At 43.3% G+C, this 22,166-nt stretch overlaps 1 protein-coding gene across 1 annotated transcript in view; it reads left to right on the top strand.

The window, feature by feature from the left end:
- Positions 1–3,711: 3,711 nt before the first annotated feature.
- ENPP2 (ectonucleotide pyrophosphatase/phosphodiesterase 2) overlaps positions 3,712–22,166 on the top strand; it is a 72,639-nt gene continuing 54,184 nt past the window's right edge. The window contains 3 exon segments of the mRNA XM_019289302.2: positions 3,712–3,784; positions 3,787–3,992; positions 20,107–20,209. Of these exon segments, the coding sequence (XP_019144847.2) occupies positions 3,727–3,784; positions 3,787–3,992; positions 20,107–20,209 (367 nt within the window). The 5' untranslated portion in view covers positions 3,712–3,726.

Below are 22,166 nucleotides of genomic sequence, written 5' to 3'. Positions count from 1 at the left end.
TGTAAGTCACAATCTTCTTTTATTCATGACTATCTGCAGTGCAATTTTTTTGAAGCGCTGTTTTTTTTGTGGTTGATTTTAGTGCTGTAATACCCATGGCATATTAAACTGCCAGTATAAATTTCTGATGAATTTATTTGTATCAATACAGTTTAAAATGACTGCAGAAAGTGCAGGCATAAAAAGGAGTTATGTTCAAAACGTCTTTATTTCTAGCAGTCTGGGATATCTGTAAACACAGCTTTTAAAAATAGGATTTTAATGTTAGCTCCAGAAATCCATATATAGGTGCTCAATGTGTGGCATGATTTAATTATATAGCTACTCGCTCTGATTGCATGAGTTTAAGAGATGTTCGGATTTCTGATTCTGATGAGAACAGCTGCTTTAAAGCTGAGCCTGTACAATTTTTTATCCTATGTTTCTGAATATTGAAAAAGAAATGTTTTTTTATAATTTTCATTAACCTTAGCTATACATGAAAGCATGAGCCTATGCCCCTTACAGTGAGTATTCTCCTCAGTGCACTTACTGTACAATCAGATTCCTGAATACTCATTTCTGAACCTACGGTACCTGGAAACTTGTAATTTTTGTTTTCATTAGTTTGGATGTTTTGCACGATCAAAATAGGACCTTTGTGTCTGAAATTTCCTCCATGCAGCTATACCTGTGCAAGTGCAGCCCTGCCCTGATCTGAGCAACTTGTGCCTTGCTGGTGCCTAAATCCTAGTCCAGAAAGCAGATCCAACATCTCCAATCACAGCTCACTGAGGGTATGCTGGAGAGGCTGTTTGGTATTTTCACAAGGGCATGTAGTGATAGGGCAAGGAGGAATGGCTTCAAAGTGAAAGAGAGCAGGCGAAGATTGGATATTAGGAAGGAATTTCTCACTAGACAAGTTTTAAAGTCCCCTTCCAACCTAAACCATTCTATGATTCTGTGAAAATGCAGTGATGGCCACAGCCTGTAAAAGCGTGATGGTGGCACTGCACAGACTGCCTTTTAGGGATCTTAAATAACTCTTACATACACATTTAAAAATTATGTGGTTTTGGGTAGAAATCCATTCCCAAAGCCCTTCAGGACAGGCACCGGCTTCCACTTCCATCACTGTGTGCGCCTGTGCCCCAGGGCACTGCCCCTGCTTGAACTATGGTAGTTAATTCTGACCAAGCATTACCTAAAGCAATACCCACTGCTCCCCATGACATCTAGGGACAGCAGCATCTGTTTTGCTAAACCGCCTGAATGTGTTTATACAGAGTGAGAGTTGCCTAAGATTTATTTTAATTGACTATGACTCAAAAGAAGTGAGTAGCTGTATGACCAAGAATGCTGTGATGTTAAACTGATGTAAAGATCGACCAAAATATTTTTAGGTTGCAATGAATATATTGGGAAATGCTAAATCTTGCCAGTTCCTGCAAACCATGCTGAAGTGAGACTAAGTAGGGAAGCTTGTGCTTTTCTCCAAATACAGGTATATATTAACACTGTAAATTGGAGAAATCATTCAGTTTAAAATGCAGACGTCTTTATTCAGCAGACCACTTGTAACAGTAAGTTTAAGCCCCTCTGCTGTAGTATAGATTCTTTTTCATGGGGCAACAAATAATTAAAATCGATAAGCTAAAATCAAAGTAAAAGAAGGAAAATCATATTAAAGTGAGATGGGGCTAAAAAGTTGTCAGTAGCATGGCAGGCTGCACATTAGCTTCTAAGGCAAGTGAGATACATCTTTTTTTACATGGAATTCAAACAAGTATTAGGGAGCACAGTGTTGGGAGCAGCCTGCTATGAGGTGGAGATCTGCGAGTTTGCTAGTTTGTTTCTTCTTTGATATTTTTTTGCTCCCTTTGCTCAGATATTTTGCATCTAGATATTGCAGAATATATGTATATTTTAATTTGCTTGTATTCGGTGCTTGTATTTGGTACTTGTTCTCTAACTGGATTTGTATCTAATATTCTTTGACCTCACATGCTGATACCATATTTTAATATTTCTCAAACACTTGGAATCTGTCTGCTTCTGTGGTCTCTGTGCATTATCATGTGCTCTGTGCTGTCTTTCCAACAGTAGCCCTGTTTCATTTATGATCCAGGACCTGATGTCTATGCAGTAGCTCCTCAAAGCTTTGATTTTATCCTACTTTTCAATGTTCCCTCTCTTGAAAGACCTGATGTCGAAGGAAGAGGCTATAGGGAACAGGGAGGGTGGTTGGGGAGATTTCACAGTGGAGTTTGGAGTTTTTTGGGGGGTGGGGTGGGATTTATTTCAGGACAAGAAATTTGCTTTCCCAGCATGTACAATACCACACTTTTTATGAGAGAGATGCAGGCTGTGTGTGCAGCTGTGCTGAGGCATTGGTGTATGACAGACAGCCATGACCACACTCCTGCATCTGGCTGGGACTGTGAGCACCTTTTAAAACTCCCTTCCTTTAAGATAAACCTGCAGTGTGATCCATGGTCAGTAAGGGGCTCAAAGACATCCAGCAAAGATGCTCTTCAGAGAGCTCAGCTATTAAGTGTGACCAAGTTGCACACAGTGCTCAGTATACACAAAGATCTCTTAAAGATTTATAACTTGACAAAGTTTGTATGGAATTTGGTGGGGATGAATGAATGTATTCATTTCACAAAGGCCATTCCTCCCTGGTCCCCAAAATCTGGTCTGTTGCTCCAGGCTATGTAAGCCTGAGATCTGTTTATGGAAAGGACAGATAATTTTGTTTAACATTAGTATAGAAAAGAATACATTCTTTGTTTTAACCTCAAAAATGTTTGGTGTATTTTGCTGTAAACTAAAAATAGATTAAAAACTCCCAACTCTTTTCAGCACAAAAATGTCAGTGCAAATGTAAGTTTGTCAGAGCAATAAACAGCAAAAATCAAGGTCTTATAAAGGAAAATTTGGCTAACCTGAGAGTCACACTGCTATTAACTTTCCCTGTAACCTAATAAAGAATCACTCTGAGGGCCCATCATTTCACCTGCAGCATTCACTGCCATATCCCAAGGTAAAGGTGATAAATTCTGTCTTCACCCCCCATCTCCAGCCCAGCTAGAGCAATATTTGGATTTCATGCATGGTGTGTATTGACAGCCACTATTTTATATCCATTTAAGAAGCCTTCAAAATACTTAAAAAGCACAGTTAAAGTAAATTAATTTATAATAAATTTATTAGGAATAAACAACTTGCTCCAATCCATAAAAGACCCAAAGGCCCTGCTCTTGTTATCTGGATGCATAAATTTAAAATTATATGCACTCTAGCAAAGGTGGCCTGAGCTTGGAAGTATCTGGAAGTGTCAGCCACTGGAGGCTAGCTCAAGAGTATGGGATTGGAAATTGGGGTACTCTGGTTTTGTAGTTAAATTCCTAAAAGCAGAAAAAGCATTCCAGATAGCAGATCCTAGTGAACGACTTTGCAAAGTGAAGAAAATAATCTTATCCATTACTGAATAGCTCTATTAAATAATGAGAAAAAGCTCAGCACCACCTTGTTATGTGCACATGACCTCTCCTGAGGCATCTGTGGCAAAAAATAAAAAAGGAGAAAAAAGGGACAGATTAAGCAAGCTCCCGGGAGTGCCGCATTTGAAAGCAGAGCTTCAGGACAGGGACACTTTCCATAGAGCCATTTCAGGCAAAGGTCACATGTATGCATATAAAATCATTCCTGAAAGCAGCGCCTTTGTCCCCCAGCTATGTCCCAATGGAGCCATTGTCCTGCCGGGGCAGCTGGCACCCTGACTTGAGCCACGCTGCACCGGGGCCGGGCCCAGGGCAGCCCCCGGAGCCGCCCCGGGCCGGGGCACCCCGCGACCTCCCCGCACATTCGCGACCTCCCCGCACATTCGCGACTTCCCCGCACATTCGCGACCTCCCCGCACATTCCCGGCCCCGCGCATCTGCCGGAGCCGCTGCCAGCGCCGCGGCCAGCCAGGAGGAGCTTCAGACATGGAGAAAAAGGACCCTCTGGTACGGTAGGAGCATCTGCCCTCCCCTTCTGCCCTGTGTGTTTTCCTGGCTTGCCAAAGTAGCCTTAAAAAAATACCATTACAAGAAAGTCGGGTAATGAAGCAGCATGAATGTGTTTTTGCAAAATGCAACTCGAATTGGGATTTGGCAAGTAGGAAGTCCTTCCAAAATGCATTCAGGGGTGATGTTGGAAGAACCCTGATTCATAAATAAGAGAAAAAAATGATTATTTAATGCACAGAGAAGAAAATGTACTTTAGAAACCATAGTAGTTCTTGTACAGCTTGTTTTGCCTCCTGAAGAGATCTCCTCTCTTAACCTTTTTAATATAAACTGCTTTTCATATGTATTCTTACCTTATAACAATATCAAAATTGGCATCCAGCACAGACATGAGCAAAGTATCATGTGTTTTGTTTATATTTACCTCCTACAGTATTAATATTATGCAAGTACATAAATATGAGTTTAGAACTCCTACATCACTCCTACATCACATTTATATTAAAATTTCCAGTGTCTGGAGCTTCACTGGTAAAGTCCCAGGCTTAAAGGCAATCCGTCTCAATAAGGTTCCTGTTACAGGTACCTCTCCCTAAGCATTTTTCTCCAGGGGAAATACATGGATTTCTTTAATCAGGCTAGTAGCACCTCAAGGATCTGTATTTTTTTCTGTAACTCCCCGTGCCACAACTGTAAAGTGCTGATTAGAGAGGCAAGTTGATAAGGAGCAATGACACACTGCATGCCTCGTATTTCCCCTACTCATAATGAACTCATAATGGTTTTGATTATTCTGATTTTGAAGTATTAGTCTTGGGTCCTTCTTTCAAGTTTCTGTTGCTTCTGATTTGCTTAGATTTTGGTTGTGATTTGCTCTAATTTCTGCTGATCTATGCAAGCTTCCTGTCAGCATGTGTCAGTGCTGTGCAGGCTGTTCCTTATTGCCCCCACATCTGTGATGGAAACTCTGAGCTCTGCAAGTGGAATTGGGACGCTGACTTGTCCAATTAAAAACAAAAAAGGGAAATAGGGCATTTCAGGGGTGTCAAAGTTTACATGAATGCTCCAACCCTCCCCACTGGATGTGCGGTGGGGTGTTGGGAAGGTGGGCTGGGGGCTGGCAGAGAGCACTGGCTGTAGGGAAAGATAGTGGGGTGTTGCCTGTACCTAAAAGAAAGCAAAGGTGACTCTGCCCCTAACATTGGCTGTCCACAGGGGACCTGCTGGACTGTTCAGGGACAGATAAAGACATTTGTAGATTAAGAGCTTGTCGTGAAGTGCAAGGCTGTAGAAATGTTTCCTCCTAGGAGGCTGGCCTGTATAAGATGTTAAGAAAACAAAATAGTGCTCCATTTGTGTAGTAATATTTATTCTACAAAATCCTAGCTTATTTCAGAGGCTGTAATATGAAGGTTAAACTATGAGTTTAATGTCACTGCAGCAGGGAGGTTTCCAATTATTCATTAAGGAAGCCAGCTGAGTTTGAATGCCAGACAGCTAAAGATAGGTTAGCACCATTCTTGAAAGCTGGAGCTGTTCATAGCAGTGTCTGCACTTCAGCCTTTACCAAAGGATGCCAAATGAATCCTTTGACATTAGCTGAACTGGAAGTGGAGGTAATGAATATTTGTGATAGATGAATGAAGGGTGGTGCATGAGACGGCTCCTGGCAGCGCTGGGCTAGCACCAGCTTGTCTGAATTCCCATGTGCCATTGGAAGTGCTCATTCGTGGCACTTCCCCAGATGAATGGACCACTTATGGAAACACATCAAAACCTGATATTGCTGACACACCAGGAGCACTAAGTGGTTTTCAGTTGCTTACAAAGCTGACAGCATCCTTGACCTATGACACACCTTGCTGGATGAGGGGTTTTGAGCCTCCCAGCATGGCTCTCCCCATGCCACCCACACCAGCCCAGCTGGGATGCACCCTCCCTGCTCTGGTCACTGTGTGATATGAGAAGTGTATTTGTAGGGTGCCAGACCAAATGATCTCACAGGCTTTCTTTGTCTCAAAACCCATGAAACTGTGTGTGCTCTACACAGAATAAAAGAGAACAGGGTCACTGTCACTTTAATACACAAAAAAGACGTACATATAGAAATAAATACATATTGGCTCTATCACTATAGGAGAACTATTTTCCTGTTGTGTACAGTTGTTTAAATTCCATGAGAAAGATTCATGGTAAATGGTCTTTTGTCCTAGAAGGCTTCATGTTTCAAAATATTCAAGCGACGAATTGCTTGGAAGTTCTAGTTGGTAGTGATGCACATGAAAAATTGGATTAAAAGCGATTAAAAATACAAGATAATAGCAGGTATGCTCAGCTCCTGTCCTGTTGCCCTAAGCCAGACAGAACTTTTCTCCTATTGCAGATGGATTACATCTGTGGCTGGGAGATTGTGTCCTCAGACACCTTTCTTTCCCCTTTTCCCAGTTCTTCATTCCTGGTTCCTCACCTCTCCCCACCATCCCAGGCAGCACTGGGGGATGACCAGTCCATGACAGCCCCTCTCTGCTGCTCCCTCCTGCTCACACATCTCCCGGCCCCGCCGTGGGGCCTTGCCATGGGCCGCAGTCATTCAGGACAAACCTGCTTCTCTAAGGTATTTTCTGGTGGTTGCAGGGGAATCCCTGCTCTGGTGCCTGGAGCACTTCCTCCCCTCCTTCCTCATTGACCCTGGTGTCTGCAGAGCTGTTTCTCTTCCTTTCCCCCTCACTCATCAGTACCTGCACAGCACTTTCTACCCTTCTCCGTTTTGTTCTCCCCAAGGCACTGCCATCTCGTGAGGGCCTCAGCCGTGTCCTGTGGTGGGACAGGCTGTGTCCAGCCCATGGCAGCCCCAGCCTCTCCAAATTATGCACTATTGCACGTTTCTGGATTCTCACTCTCTGTTCTTCTGTTTCCATGTTTTTAGGCTAGTTAAAGATTTTAACCTGAAAGCCTTCTAGTTTTGAGGACTTTCTGGCTTTGCTGTCACTTACCTCTTCACCAGTTTTAGCTTCCTTTTTTTTTTAAAGAAGTTCCTGGAAACCCATCCTTGTCCATAACCTAATTTTTTCCTCCCATGTCATCTGATGTAGAAACCTGCAGAAACAGCATTGGTGGGACATGGCCAGAGTCATTCCTGCCATTCTTCTCCTGAAGCCATCCCTCCTGCTGCACCTGTCTCCCATCCCCATCACTGAAACTTAACATTTTATTCCCTTCACAGATTTCTGTTCCCTTCTGCTTGCTGTTAATGGTATGTTCAGCTGAGGTCCTGCCTCTCATACCTGTGTTGCTCAAAGAACTTGGGATATGTTGGATAATATGGATTGTCCTGGGTAATAATGCTTTGTTCTTGCACGTTTCTTGATCTACACCCAATTTCAAGCTTCTGGCTCTATAATGGCACATGTGGCAGTGGAGGTGGCTGTCGAGACGTAGCAGGATGAGCTGCTGAGGCTGCCAGGCTACACATGCATTTAGCCAGCACTAGCCCACTAGCTCCCAGACATATCCATACCATCCATCCATACCATGGTTTACACACAAATCGTCCCCCCAGGTCATTCTTTTGCCAGAAGTGGATAATTTGCAAGGGGAAAACGTGTTAACCTGAAGAAAGGATGATTGTACTGCTCTGTTCACGCAACAGCAAAAGCTGTCAGAGCCAGCAAAGGCAAGGACTTCTCAAATGGGCTCCACAGGAAATCACTCCAGGTTTTACAGAGAGCCCTGTGCAAACCTGGGACAGGATTGGAACACTTCCCTCAGCTGTTCTGCAAACAGCAGAACAAAGCAGAAGGGAGGAATACAGCCCAGGGACACCCCATCACACACCCAATTTTCCATTACTTGACTCCAGCAACTGGGCTCTGCAGAGTCGCTCCAGACTACCTTATTTAAGTGCTAGCTCTTAGGGCAGATTTTGGTGCAGCAGGATGCACGAGCACTCATGACAATTAGCAGTAAAAAGGGCAAAGACAATGAAGTGAATTCAAACATAGGAGTTACTATCCACAGAACATTTGTGGATTTGAATCTATTGCTGTATATTTTGCCCTGCTGAAAAATCTTTTAAGTCGTACTAGCTGCATGTCCCCGGTGCTGTTGTTGAATGTGACACCTTGAAAACCTTTTCTGGCCAATGACAGGAGAATGGGGGAATGGGACAAGGGCTATAGGAGCTGGGAAAGGATAGTGGAACCTGTGTTGTGGCAGCAGCAAAGGAGGACCAACGCTGCACCAAATTCAGTGCTGGAGCTACCAAATGGGACAGGAAAACTCTTGATTGCAAGGACTGTTACAAATTACTGCCCCTCCAGCTGCACCAGCCCATGGTTTGGTGTGTTAGCATCAGCCTCAGATGTGAGTGGGATTATGGGAAGTGGCACTGATCTGTATCAGTGAAGGATGTTCACCGCAATACTTGAAGACTTCACAGGCTGTATAAAGAGAAATATGGTTTGGTTCAGCCCTCTTTGGAGAAAGAAGAGTATGAGTTTGTGGCTGCAGTCTGGTACCTGCATCAGGTGACACTGGAAGAGAGGTACAGCTTCCTCAGTCATTTTAGGCATCCCTCAAAGGCTCTTGGCACAGCCAAAATTTTGGCTGTGACAATCATAAACATCCAGTTGATGAAAATAAGGTCACTATGAGGGTAGGAGGAGAAAATGTCCTGATGAAACAATATTTTGTAAATAATTTAGTTGCCATCACCTATAAATGCTTGTTTTTATTTCTTTCCATGCTGACGCTGAACAGCTAAAGTGGCAGTGAAGACAATAGGCAAACCCCAAAAAAGGTCACCCCTCCAGCTGGGACAGAAGGAATGCTGTAAGATGGGATGAAATTCCCTTGGAGCTGATGACCCTTCATCCAGGAGAAATCTAAGAAGCCCTTAAGTGCCTTTTGGATATCCAGAACAACAGGATTCCTTTCCCTGCTCAGGGAAAGAGCATTTCTTTGTACATTCCTTGTAAATGACAGGATTGTAGCAAAGAATTTAAGTCCTCGATTACAGGAAACAACCTGAAGGGTCCCAGTCTCAGCTGGCTGCCAAGTCCAAAAGCACTAACTCAGGTAATTTGTACTTGACCACATAAATTCAATGCACCTAAAGACACTTCACTTTTTTGACATTCCCTAACATATAATGGACTTGTGCAATAGAGTACAACTGAAAGCATTAGCAATAGGGCAGAGGTCACAAGGATGTTTTCCTCCTTCCAAACCCCAAAACAGCAGGAACAAAAAGGAGATTCCCTTTTGGAATCTCCAAAGCTCTGTTCTCCTAATATATTTTGTCTCTTTCCACCCTCAAAACTAAGATGTCTTTTTCTGCCCTTCCATTGCTCTGCCAAGCCAGCCCAGCATTCCCCACAGATAGCAGGAGATGGCTGTGACAGTAGTGGGATATTGGGTACCCTTCATCTACGGTGCTCTCCTGGTGTTTGCCATCGGCAGCATCAAGCCTGGTTTGTGTGCTGAACCTGCCACTTCTCCAAAAGTTTCCCATGCCTCTCCCCTGTGCCTTCTGTCCTGCAGTCTGACTGTACTTCCACCTGCCCTTATACAATGGGGTTTGGAGGTTGGCTTAGTTGTTTTATTCATAATGCATCAGAGTAGGAAGCAAAAATCAGAAGTTTTCCCAGTGCTGGTTTTTTTTTTTTTTGTATTCAGTACCTTCCAAAACCATGCTGAATTATCTGCAGAATCAAGCAGATGCTTCAGCAGGCTTAGATTCCCAACAAGCAGGGGTCTGAAGATGAGGTTATAGTCCCACATCCATTTTCAAACCAGCTGTCATGGCTTAAGGTACCACAGAGGAAGTTTGTGCTCCTGCTGTCTCAGTGCAAAGGGAACTCAGTTTGCCCAGGGGTAGAGGGGTAGGGGGTGCTCCTCCTCTGATGACTTCAGCTGTCACCTGAAGATATTGCTGCTCCTTGCCTCTTTCCATCATCCATCCTGGCTTCTTTGCCTAAAATGTGGGGGTTTTTTGTTTTTTTTTCTTATTTTAAAGGTGATTTAATCAGAGTGTTCCTCCTCTCCCAAAAGGTCAAAAGGTTGAGCTCACACATCTGAGCAGGGACCACAGGCACTGGAGGCCTTCCCTGCATCTGGCAAAGGAGATGTCCCCACTCTCTTCACCAGAGCAGTGGTATGCTCAAGTCTTTTTTACATGGGTTGGATCAGACATTGCCATCAAAGTTGTTTGGTTTCAGTGTCTTGAAGGAGGGTTAGCCATGGACAGTGAAAAGATAATAAATTAAATAGTCCCAGTTGTTTTGCAGGCTCTCTGTGGATGCCCGGGAACCTCTGTCTCTGCCATGGAAATCTTCAACAAGTATAATTTCAAGCTGATTTCAGTCTTGTCTGCTGGGAAAAGGACATTTACTAGGGTGGGGAGCCTTCTCTGAAGGCTGAGCAAAGCAGAGCTGCTTTTGGTCTACAGCAGCCAGCAATCATTAAACCAATGAATTGTTTCTTTCTGAAAGTCTTGTTTTGCTAAATAAAAAAACAAAATATGAGTTAAACAAAACTTAGCTCAATAAGATTATTTGCTTTAAAGTCATGAAGAAGTCTATAAATATTTAAGTGACCTGGGTTTCTCTGCAGTTTACTTGTTTAATCCATTCTAAAAAATACTTTATTCCTTTCCAAGGTTTTATGCTGAGAAAGTAAAAAAGTATTTGCCTAAACCCCCCTGATAATCCTTATGCAAACCCATGCAGAGTTGCACATTTTTTGATTGCTAGCATTTTTCTTCATTATTTTTATATTGCATTCCTGCAGACTTTGAAATTTATTCAGTTACACATTATGATACGGGTTTAAAAAAAATCATTCAGCAATGGATCACATTGTTTTGTTGTTGAAATGTTGCTTATACTTTTCTCACCCATAGAAAACAGGGAGTACTGTTCCAACAGGATGTTTTTCCCTTTGTGCTTACATTTGTCATCTTTGCACTCGGCTGAAATCAGAAAAAAAAAATGTGACCTTCAACTGAACTTGTGGTGACATGTTTCAACTTAGGAAAATTTGTGATGCTTGGAAAGTGGCCCATCTGTCCAAAATGACCCAAAAAGCAAGATGTGATTGTTTTACGCTTTTGTGCTTTGCCGTTACAACAGGCAGCAGCGGATGCCTGTTAAGAAATGCTGGGGTGACACTGCTCCCCTGGGAGCAGAGGGAGTGGGGGGAGAGCAGAACTTGCCCCTGCCCACAGACGCTCCTCAGTTACAGTGCCTGGCTTGGGGCTCGCAAGCAGCAGCAGTTTGCAGCTCACTGTGTCTCACAGACACACTGCTGCCAGGGCTGAGGACCAGGGCAGGAAACTCATCCAACTGAAAAACCTGTCAAAGGAAGGGAAGTTTTTAACCTGTTTTGATTTGCAGTGTATCCCCAGAAATGGTTGGGGTGAGAGGATGGAAGTGATAGCAAGGACTTGCCAGTCTGCCAGGACTGGTGGTAGACACTTGGTACTTGTATTCCACTTGCTAGGTTTATTTCTGTTCTGAAGGAAAAGGGCAGAAAAGCCAGTTATTTCCAAGGTAATGAAATACCTCACCCCTCTCAACAGCTGGGGATAGCTTAAGCTATCAAATGTACATCATAAAGGTGTGTCTTTCAACTATGAGATAAATCAGTACACCCAAAAAAGAGCCGCAGATGGGATTAGGTTTGTTAACATGTTAGCTGTGTCCTCATTATGTGCATTTTTCTATGAACAAAAGCCTGGACAGTTCCTGTTGTATCCTCTGCCACTTAAATGTTCATGGGGCCAGTGAATCAGATCAGGCAGTTTAGGCAGTGTTTAATAATTGTTATTTTAATTTTTAAGAGGACATATCTTCTTTATCAACTGTCCTAATTTCTTCAGGTTTTCCTTCTCTTTGTGCTGGACTGATTGCATTTAGTGGTGTCCTGCAGTCCTTATGCAAATAAAGTAGATCTGCTTGAGTCAGGCTCATACTCATGTGAAGGAGGTTCAAGCCCCAGAAGGCCCTCAGCTTTTTTTTTTTTTTTCAGTCTTAACTTCTACACTGCCAAGGTCTGTTCTATGTTCATGCATTCATTTACCATGCCAAAAAAAAAAGCTTTCATAGGTGTGAACACGCATCACCATAAGAGCAGCCAATTCTTCAGCCTGAGATGCCCCTTATACAAAGAACCAGGAGGAAAATGTGCCCACCTGAAGGCATGTCCCTATTTGTTGTGTGGGAATCCTCTGTTTCCAGCCTGACCCCACTGATCTTTCTGCAGAAGTAGTGACGCTGCAAAGCATGTCCAAAGCCTCAGCTGCAGGCAAGTTGAGAACAATATTCCTAGTGGCATATCTCTTTAAACTGAAATCAAATAGGATTTTGCTGTTTTGAAAATATCAGTGTGTTTTTTTAGATTAACCACGAGAAAGATATTAATTTAAATATTTCTTTTTTGATCCAAGTGCTGAAAACATGAAAAAAAGGATTTCAAACAAACAGAAACTCTTGTTTGCAAGGAAAACAAAATAAACAAAACAGTATTAATTATATCCACATTTTACTTGTAGGGGAGAGACTAGCACTTGGAAAATTTTTTAATCATATCCAAGCCTTGACCTTGAAAATGTACTAAAATAGAGTTTGAGCTGAGGGTAAACGTAATCAAGTCAGAGAGGTATGTTGCAGGGTTACTGTAGAAGTCCCCACAAGAAGTTTTATATACCCAGGAGATTCAAAGATCATATTCTACTGAGAAAGGTTTGAACATGGTAAAGGATGTACATATAAGTTACAAAAAGAAACTAGAAATATGATTTGAAGTCTAGAAAACCTGCTTTTTACATCTTTAAGTAACTTTCCCATCTTTAAGGGTTTTTTTGACTGTTGTTTGTTAGTTTTTGTTTTGGTTGGGGTTTTTTCCTCTTTTAGCTTTAATTCATTATTTTAAAGGAGCTATGATTTTCATGGGATGTATTAGGTTGTACCACTTGTAAAATTCAAATAAATTAACAGTGATTGTGTGTGGCACATGCAAGGTACCATGCAAGACCCTTGAAACCTCCAGACTGCTGTCTGGGGGCTAGGTGGGTGGATTTCACACCACTGAAATCTACAGCTCTTTGAACAAGACCGATATAAAACTGTTAATGGGCACCTGTGATACCGATATCAAGCAGTGGAAAACAAGGATGAAGATCCAAATATACAACCTTTTATGGGCCGTGCTAAAAACACATACGGGCTCTGTGGCTCCATGTTTCACTCCTTCATATCCTCCCTGAAGATGAGATTTTTCACCACAGAACAGTTTTTATTCTGTAGTTGCTAGAATTTTTAGAATTTAGAATTTTAGATATGACTATCTTAAGAAATATAATTCTCAATGCATTTTAGTGAAGTACTTGTGCTGCTTCATAATAGTAATGTCGTCCAGAAACTGAATTGGGTATATGTTAGTTTCTTTGAAGATGAGGAAAACATAGGTGTGGGACTGGTGTAAATGCTGCTGCTGCTGTGTGTGGTTCACAGTGAGAGGTGTAATACCCTGTGTTGGAGCAGGTGGTGTATTAGCTGCGGTACCGCTGGGAGAGACAAGCATTCAGGCACCCAAAGATTTCTTCAGGTCACTGAAAACTCTTCTCCTCTTTCCAGCTGACCTAGCTGTCCTGCTAAAAGACACAACCTCACTTACAAACCTTGTTCTGCTTGTGTGCCACCAAAATGGTTACTGTGTGTGGAGGGTGCACTTGAGCCCAAGATCCCTCCACAGGCATCACAGGCAGCTTCAGGAGCTGCAGTGCTGTCACCAAATCCACAGTCCTCACTGAACCTTGTTGTATCTGATGTGGGGTGTGGGAAAATTTATTTCTCTACTGCGTTATGTCCTCCTTTTTCTCACCAGGCTGCTCACCTGGGTTTCAGTTGTTATCCCAGTGACTATGCAAGTGTTTTACATAGGTAAAGCAGAGACAGGGACTCGGGTCCTCCTCTGGCCAGTGGTTCCTCTTCTGTCTCTGGGTAGGCAGAACTCAGTTTCAGACAGGCGTGATCCCAGTCCCCTGTGTTTTGAGCAGGACACGTACATGAGGGTGAGGTGAGATGAGGTGAGGAGGGGTGCAACAGGCTTTGCTGGTCGACATGCTTTGCTGGTTGTACTCAGTGAGTTTTGGGCTTTATCTGGGTGTTCTCTTTCCAACCCTGTGAACCCTGCAGGCATTATATAGGATGCTCAGAAACGCTGATGGGCTTGTATGTGCCTAAGGCACTTGGTGCTTCAGGGGCTGGGCTGCAGCAAACTGCAATTTTGAAGACTTTAATTTGTCCGTGATTGTCCCTGAGGGTCTGGCACTGCTTTACGGATCTTTCTGGCCAAGAAAGTCATCCTCAGCACAGTCCTCCAGTGCACCAGGCACTATGATTTGCATACCATTCCCCTCCGGGCAGTGATGAGCAGACAGATAATTGAAGACTGGTGGTGTTTTGAGAAACTGCGGTGAGGAGGGTGTACTTTCATGTGAGTACAGCCTGCTTCGTGGATCTTCCCAGGCTGGTGGGGTAACAGAGGGCATAATGGTGCAGCTCCTTTCCAGTCAGTCCTGTGCCTTCTGCCTCCTTGACAAAATGCAGCTTTTATGTGTGTAAGAACAAAAGACACTTGCAGAAGTGTCTTGAACATTTGCAGCTCTCAAACACGAATGGATAGTATGGCCTTTGCCCATGCTGAGAGCTCCTTTTTCTCTCTGCCCTGCCTTTACCCCTTTAATGCATCCTTGTGAACATCTGGGTTCCCTCCTACCATTTATGATCATGTTGTACCTTTTTGTTTCCAAGCCAGCTGCCAGTCATTTGAAATCTATTGCTTGCTGAAGTGTTTTACCTTCAGCAGGTAAAAAGAGACTTCTCAGTGACCCTATTTTGGGGTCTTCAGTGATGCTCTTACAAATTGAGCAGATACAGATCATACAGATCCATCATCCTGCAGCAACTCTTGTGTATTTTTTCCTCCATACCCAGTGTGCAATCACAGTTCTGCATTTTCGTATCTGGTTGTAGCCTGGCTCCTGGGCTGACCTCTGCTGAAGGACCACTTATCATAGGTCATCACCCTCCTGCACTGACTCTTACTCCTGCCCCTCTTTTGGTCATCAGACTGCTGACCAAGGCTGGCTTTGCTATCCTTCCCTTCACATACGTCTTTCCTTCCTTCTCTGTCTTGTTTATCAGTCACTGTGCTGGCTGAGTAGCAAAGATACTTGGTTTTCATCTCTAAAAATACCTAAAGTCCACCACCACCACCTTGGTGGTGCCAAGCTGTAGGATGAGAGGCAACAGGCAGAATCTGGAACACAGGAAGATCCACCAGGATGCGAGGAAGAATTTATTTACTGTGGGAGTGACTGAGTACTGGAACAAGCTGCCCAAAGAGGCTGTGGAGCCTCTTTCTCTGGATATATTCACCATCCTTAGAAATGTGCTCTAGAGAACCCTGTTTGATCAGGGAGGTTGGACTAGATGACCTCCAGTGGTCCCTTCCAACTTTAACCATTCTCTGATTCTATAATAAAAATGTGGTTTAAAGTCCTTTATACACAGGAATCGGTTCTGCTTGGTATGTTGTGCCTCTTTGATTTTGTTAAGAAGACTCGGGGTGTCTTCAGCAAGGTACTCAACTCTTCCCATGCTCACTCTGGCTACTGGAAGTTCATTTGGTTTCACAGTGCTTGTACCTGAGTAGGCTTGATGTGGATACTACTTGAATTTCTACAGTTTGTCAAAAGGTTTTGTTCCTTGAAAGTGCTATTTCGTACACTCAACTGACTGTTTTTCTTGGCCACAACAATGTGTGAATGCTGTGTTTGGGACAGTGAGAGCTCTGTGACACTTTAGAGAAGTCCTTCACCCTTCTGTCTTTCATGCTGCTGTGAAGCCTACTGGAGGCTTTCATCCCGGTCCCCCAATCATCCCATGCATCCAGCATCCAGTGCAAAGTGGACAGGAGTAGCTAAAAAGGCTCATTTTATTAGAGTCCACTCCATCCCCAACCTCTGACTCAGTCAATATACTTGATTTCTCTGCATTCCTTTCCTCATTAGAAAAACTGCTCAAGAAAAATGAGTTTTATCTAAGACTGTAAGTAAGTACTGCCTTGCTTATATTAACTCTATGGAATAGCCTTTGATAGCATTTCCCATAGCATTCTTCTGGAGAAATTGGCTGCTCATGGGCTGGATGGGTGCCCTCTTCACTGGATAAAAAACTGGCTGGATGGCTGGGCCCAGAGAGTGGTGATAGAGTTACATAGAATTGGCATCCAGTCTCCAAGGCTCAGCACTGAGGTCAGCTCTGTTTAATATCTTTAAACTATGATCTTGGCAAGGGGATTGAGGGCACCCTCAGTCAGTTTGCTGCCCAGCAGAAAAGGACTTGGGAGTGCTGATCAACAGTGGCCGAACATGAGCCAGCATGTGCCCAGGTGGCCAAGGTGGCCAGTGGCATCCTGGCCTGTATCTGTGTATTTCAGTGTGGCCAGCAGGGCAGTAGTGACCTGGCACTGGGGAGGCTGCACCTTGAATCCCATGTTCAGTTTTGGCCCCCTCACCTCAAAAAGGACATTGAGGGGCTAGACCATGTCCAGAGGAGGACAAAAGAGATGGAGAAGAGTCTGGAGCAGAAGTCTGATGAGGAGCAGCTGAGAGAGGTAGGGGTGTTTAGCCTGGGGAAAAGGAGGCTCAGGGGAGACCTTAACACTCTCTACAACTCGCTGAAAGGAGCTGTAGCCAGGTGGAGTTTGTTCTCTTCTTCCAAGTAACATGTAACAGGAAGAGAAAAAACGGCTTCAGGCTGTACCAAGGGAGGTTTAGATTGGGTATTACAAAAAATTTCTTCACAGAAATTGCTGTCAAACTGCCCAGGGAAGTTGGTGGAGTCACTATCCCTGGAGATATTTAAAAGACGTTTAGGTGTGGCACTTAGGGACATGGTTTAATGGTGGACATGGGGTTGGACTCAGTGATCTTAAAGGTTTTTTCCAACCTAAACGATTCTGTGATTCTGTGATTCTGTGACTCTATGAACGCTTGTAATTGGAAATGTCACAGCACGAACGTGTCATGTAAGGCGCCATCTGGTGCCTCGTTGCAAGCTTTGCATCCCGTGTTAAATAATCAGTGTAATCATACAAGCCTGAAAAGCCAAAGGCCAATTTTTATGTACAACAACAGAGGAAGAGGCATTTCATATTCTGGTGATCTTGTTAAAATTCCTTTTTAATGTGTTTCATTTAAACCTTAAAACTTCCACTGAATCGCTGAATTTTTGGGCCAGGAATACATTATGTCAGCTTTAGTCCTTTCTTTTCTGATTAGTAAAATGGCAATTAGTTGCTCAAAAAATTAGTTGCCACTGATCCCAGCAGTGAAATTTTTCCTGAACAAAATCATTAGACCTTGTTTATGCTAATAAGTCCCTTTTGAATCTGGGATGGCTTCAGGCACAATCCTTGTCACAAAAAGAACATTGTGCATCTGATTGTGTGTTCAGTTCAGAGCTACTGGAAAATGTGTCTTACATAACACAGATGAAAAAGATTAGCAGTTTCAGAGTCGTCATCTATAGTTCTAAAGGACATTACAAAGGAGGTTAATAAATTTAATACACTTGTAACATGGACTTGGAAACATAAAATAAGCTCTTCCATTTATATAAAATAGTGAAGTTTACAAGCTCCAGAGAGGTTACATGAATGGAAAAATGAAATACGTGTGTTTAAATCAGTAGAAGTCATTCATAATGCTGTATTTTTTGGTTTTGTTTGTTGAGGTTCTTTTTTTCTGAATGACCATTTTTAACACACGTAACTTTTTTTCAAAAGAACTGAGAACTTGTGTGTTAGGAAGATACGCAGGAACAGCAAAGGCTCTGAAATTGAGAGCATCTCAGAGACTTCATGTGTTGGTTTGGGCACTCAAAATTGACCACCCGATTTTTAAAGTCAGTTGTGTTTTGCCTGAGTCCCTTGGTCATCCGAAGGTCCTAGCCTGGAGGAGAGCTTGGAACTGCTGATTCCCATATTTTGCCTATTTTGCCTCTGAAATCATGAACTTCATTAGTTAAGATACATAGGCAACACCACTGAGTAATTTTACTTGTGACACTTTAGGTTTCCCTTCTGCTGCGGTCACACACTGCTGTACTTACCTAGTGCTTGGGGATGAAGTTGTTTAACCACAGGATGTACCAGAGGCTAAGGGTGAAGAATTTTATAGGAACAGCTAGTAAGACCTTTGATGATTACTTTTCTCTAGACCTCTATGGACAGGTTTTTGCTAGAAAAATAGTGCTTATTGCAACCTAAATCTTTTAAGTGCAGCTAGTGATAAAGTGAACATTAGAAGATGGGTCTTGAATTCATAGTCTCTGTTAAAGGAAAAGGAATACAATGTCCCAGTGTAGGAATTTTCAAGCTAATTACCTTGCCTTGAGCCTTGCAATGCAAAGTTGCAGCTGCACAATGGAGGCACTTTCGGTTAAGAAATTGCATGAAAAAGGATCAGGTCCTAGCAAAGGCTGGCAGGCTGGGATTTGGGCAGCAAAGAGAAGGGTTTTTTAGACCCTGTCCTGTAAAACTACACGGTGGGAAGGGGAGTTATTTCAGCAGGTAAAAGTTACTTCTAAACAAAGTTCAAAATTGTATGTGTTTAATACTGCAAGATATTTTAAAGAAAACTGTACTGTGTCTCTTAATGCCAGTATAGAATATGGGACAGGTCCCAAGGGAAGCTCAGTCCGTCTGAGGGCTTACAAACCTTGACTCTGTCCCTTTAAATGTAATTGTTAGTAAACACTTTCATGAAAGAAGCTTTCATCAGAGAAAAAAAAGTGGCAAACTACAGTGGTAAATAATTTGCCTTGGCAAATAATATTTAAGCCACTGATTTGAACCGTAATTCTGTTCAGCATTATCATTTGCTTTGTTAATAAAAGTGCTTATCCAAACAACCAAGCTTTCTGTTGTTGATGAAAATGGGGAAATGTGAGGCAGAGGGAACGTGTCACTTCCCTTCCTTTCTGGAAGTGTGGGGTTTCCAGCTATTCAGATGAAACTGCTTGTGTTTCCATCGATACGAGCCTTGCCCGGCCACAGCAGCACGGGAGAACAGCGTTGATAACTACCCCCCTGCCCCCGCTCTGAAGGTGTCTCCAGTTTTGAGAGGCCTCAGTGACAAACCTGGGGAGCACCCGCGGGGAACGAGCCGGGCGCTCCCCAGACCCGCCCGGCCGTGCGGGGTCCGCGGCTGCGGGCGCGCCCCGGGCCGAGCCCCGGGCTGCCACACCTGACACCAACCGGGGCACTTCTGGGGGTGGCAGCGGGAGATTTGTATTTCGTAGCCCCCAGCGAGCTTCCCCCCGCTTCTTCTCCGAGCCAGATGGAGCCGCATTTGGTTTCTCTTTTAAGCATGTTACTTCTGTGAGGAGAATAAAACAAGCAGGAACAGCTATTGGCCGCAGCGGCACAAGCGAGCCCTGCTCTGCCAGAGGAAACCACATAAAAGCGCGCGGGTGTGCGTTTGGGGGGAGGGCGCAGCGAGGGATGATGCCTGGAGCTTCTTGCAGTCGGAGCTGCGATTTGTGAGTGAACTATGATGAAATCACCCCCTGGACAAATCACACGAGCCTGTCAACCTCACCAGGTGGGATTACTCGTAGCTAATAGCCCGAACTCCCCGAGCAAACAGAGCTCTGCGCTCACTATAAAAAAAGGCGACGGTGCGGAGCAGGCTTTTCAAGAATTCCCTGGTATGGCTAAGCAGGGCTGCGTCCACTCGCACCAGGTAGGGGAGGAGAGGAGCGTGTTTGCTTTCAGAGGAGGAGCAGCCCGTCTCTTCTGAATAAGTTCCTACAAAAAGGAACGCTTCAGCTTCAGAAAGAGATGTTTTATTCATAAACCCCTTCTGGTTCGTGTTTCTCTCCAGCGGTGACGCTGTCAGCTGCTACTCCAGTGATGGGAACTGCAGTGCTGGGGAGCTCCAATGTACTGAGGACTATCTCTGCCCTTTATGCATAATGCTGTTAGTGCAAAAGTCCTGCTTCTTGTGCAGTTTGCTTACTTTGCTGTTTTACTTTTGCAGGTTATATCCTTATTTGCTTTTGCCTTTGGAGTAAATGTCTGCATGGGATTTACAACAAATCGATTTAGGAGATCTGAAGGATGGGATGAGGGCCCGGTCTCAGGTACAGTAACAGACGTAAATTGTACATCACCGTATACCCTTGTGTTATAGACTGTGGTTAGAAAACATTCCTACTCTGTAACAGTAGTTTGCTTGTTCTTTTCCCTCTAGGATATAGAGAAGAACAAATAACTTGCTGAGCCCGAGTCAGTTGACCTTTGGGACTCACCTATAGGTCTCCTATTTACTTAAACTTTTGCTCTGTGTGCATGTGACTATGGAAAATTTAGCTTATTTTAGAACTGAGCACTGTCAGTCTCACAGAGACTGGTCTCATCAGCTCCTCTGAAGTGTTTGCAGTGTTTTGTACTCTGCATGGCTTCCTTCTAGCCCTAACAGAAACTCCCTGATGGCTTTAAGGGTGTTGGGTTTATTTTGGTAGCTATTGAAGTGGTGTCTAGAAACTTGATTAATGCTTTCAAGAGGCACTGGTGAGAAAAGCTTTGGTTATTTCTGTGGTTCCTGAGGTCATGCTGGTTTGTGAACAGTAGACGGCAGACATCTGACGGCGGAGAGGGCCGGGAGAGCAGAGCAGGTGTTCGTGCAGATGTGCTGTCACCGAGTCCTCTGTTTTTCTTATGCCTTCTACTTTTTTTTCTTTGGAAGACAGCAAGAACATGCCACAGGAGGAACTGTTATTTGTGTTGTGGGGCAGTATAGGGTTCCATGAGCTCAAGCATAGTCCAAATGGAAAAATGTATAAACCAGAACACTAGAGTTTTTTTATTTAAAAAAAAAAAAAAAAAAAAAAAGCAGGCTTGACTTGTGTCTCTGTTCCTTTGGCAGGAGAAAGGAAACTTGCGGTCATTGACTTAGAGCTGGTTAACGTAACTGAAGTGAAAGGGTTTCATTTGCAATGCCCGTCTGTAATGATAGCTTGTGAATTTTAATTATAAAATTGTTTGCCGTGGCTAGAGTTTGTTGTGTTCCTGGTAATGTATCTGTGTCCTCCTGTCCTCTCTCTTTGAGGAATTGGTGTCTAATCGCAGCCACTATCAGGGCTGCTGGTCACTGAGTAGGGGCATTTTAGGTAATCAAGAAGATAGTGGCTATTGCTTTTGATCTTTATATGTGTAAAAAAAATTGCTTGAAAAAATATTTTTTTTAAAAAAATCTTCTAGGATGTTAACTGTAGAACAGATGTGTAGTGTGTGTAATAGGGATGGGAAGGATTTGCATTTCAGGTATTCAACACCTGAGTGCTAGTTGCTTTGCTTTCACTGGTGACTGTCTAGGCAGGGCTCTGCTGGTTTTTACTGAAGTCCCAAAGGTCTGATATTGGGGTTCCATTGCAGCTGATCAGTGCCAACTCTGCTGAGCCAGCCAGCACTGTTCAACACTGCAAGGGCTGGGAACAGTAGCTGTGTGCTCCTTCCAGTAGCAGGATTAGCTACTTGCTTACTCTTAGGAAAAAGGGCAGGAGATGGGGTACTTTCGGAAGTCTATTGAAAATTTGCTTGCAGGTGGGATTGGCCCAGCATCTGGCATTGAAGTAGTCCAGTCAAGGATGCAATAATGAGAGACAAAAGTAATGGAGGATTTTTTCCATTCTGTGTTTATGTGGCTTGGTTACTTTTATTAAGAGAAAAAAAAATATGGAGAAAAAAAAATATGATGGCAAAGAATGAAGGAGTACAGTCACAGTATAGACAGTAAAATGTTACACTGGAGACCTGTGGGGTTTTTAGCAAACTGAAAGCACTGTGATCAAAGAACCTACTTAGTCACTTTTAATTGCATGACTTCCAATTATATTTCATTAGAAGAGCAGTCCAATGAAATATCCAGAAAAACAGATTGGTATAAATTCTTTTTCAATTTCACTGTTCTTTAGCTTATTTGCTTACAAGTGTCTTGGTGTTGAGAATTATTTATTTTATATTGACAAAACACTTTGTTTACCAAGCATTATTGTAGAAACCAATCCGTTATTTCTCCAGAGGTATGCCATGATTGTA

The sequence above is a fragment of the Corvus cornix genome, chromosome 2, assembly GCF_000738735.6.
Source record: "Corvus cornix cornix isolate S_Up_H32 chromosome 2, ASM73873v5, whole genome shotgun sequence".
In the NCBI taxonomy this organism is placed as follows: domain Eukaryota; kingdom Metazoa; phylum Chordata; class Aves; order Passeriformes; family Corvidae; genus Corvus; species Corvus cornix.
This window is presented reverse-complemented; position numbering and strand designations above follow the sequence as displayed.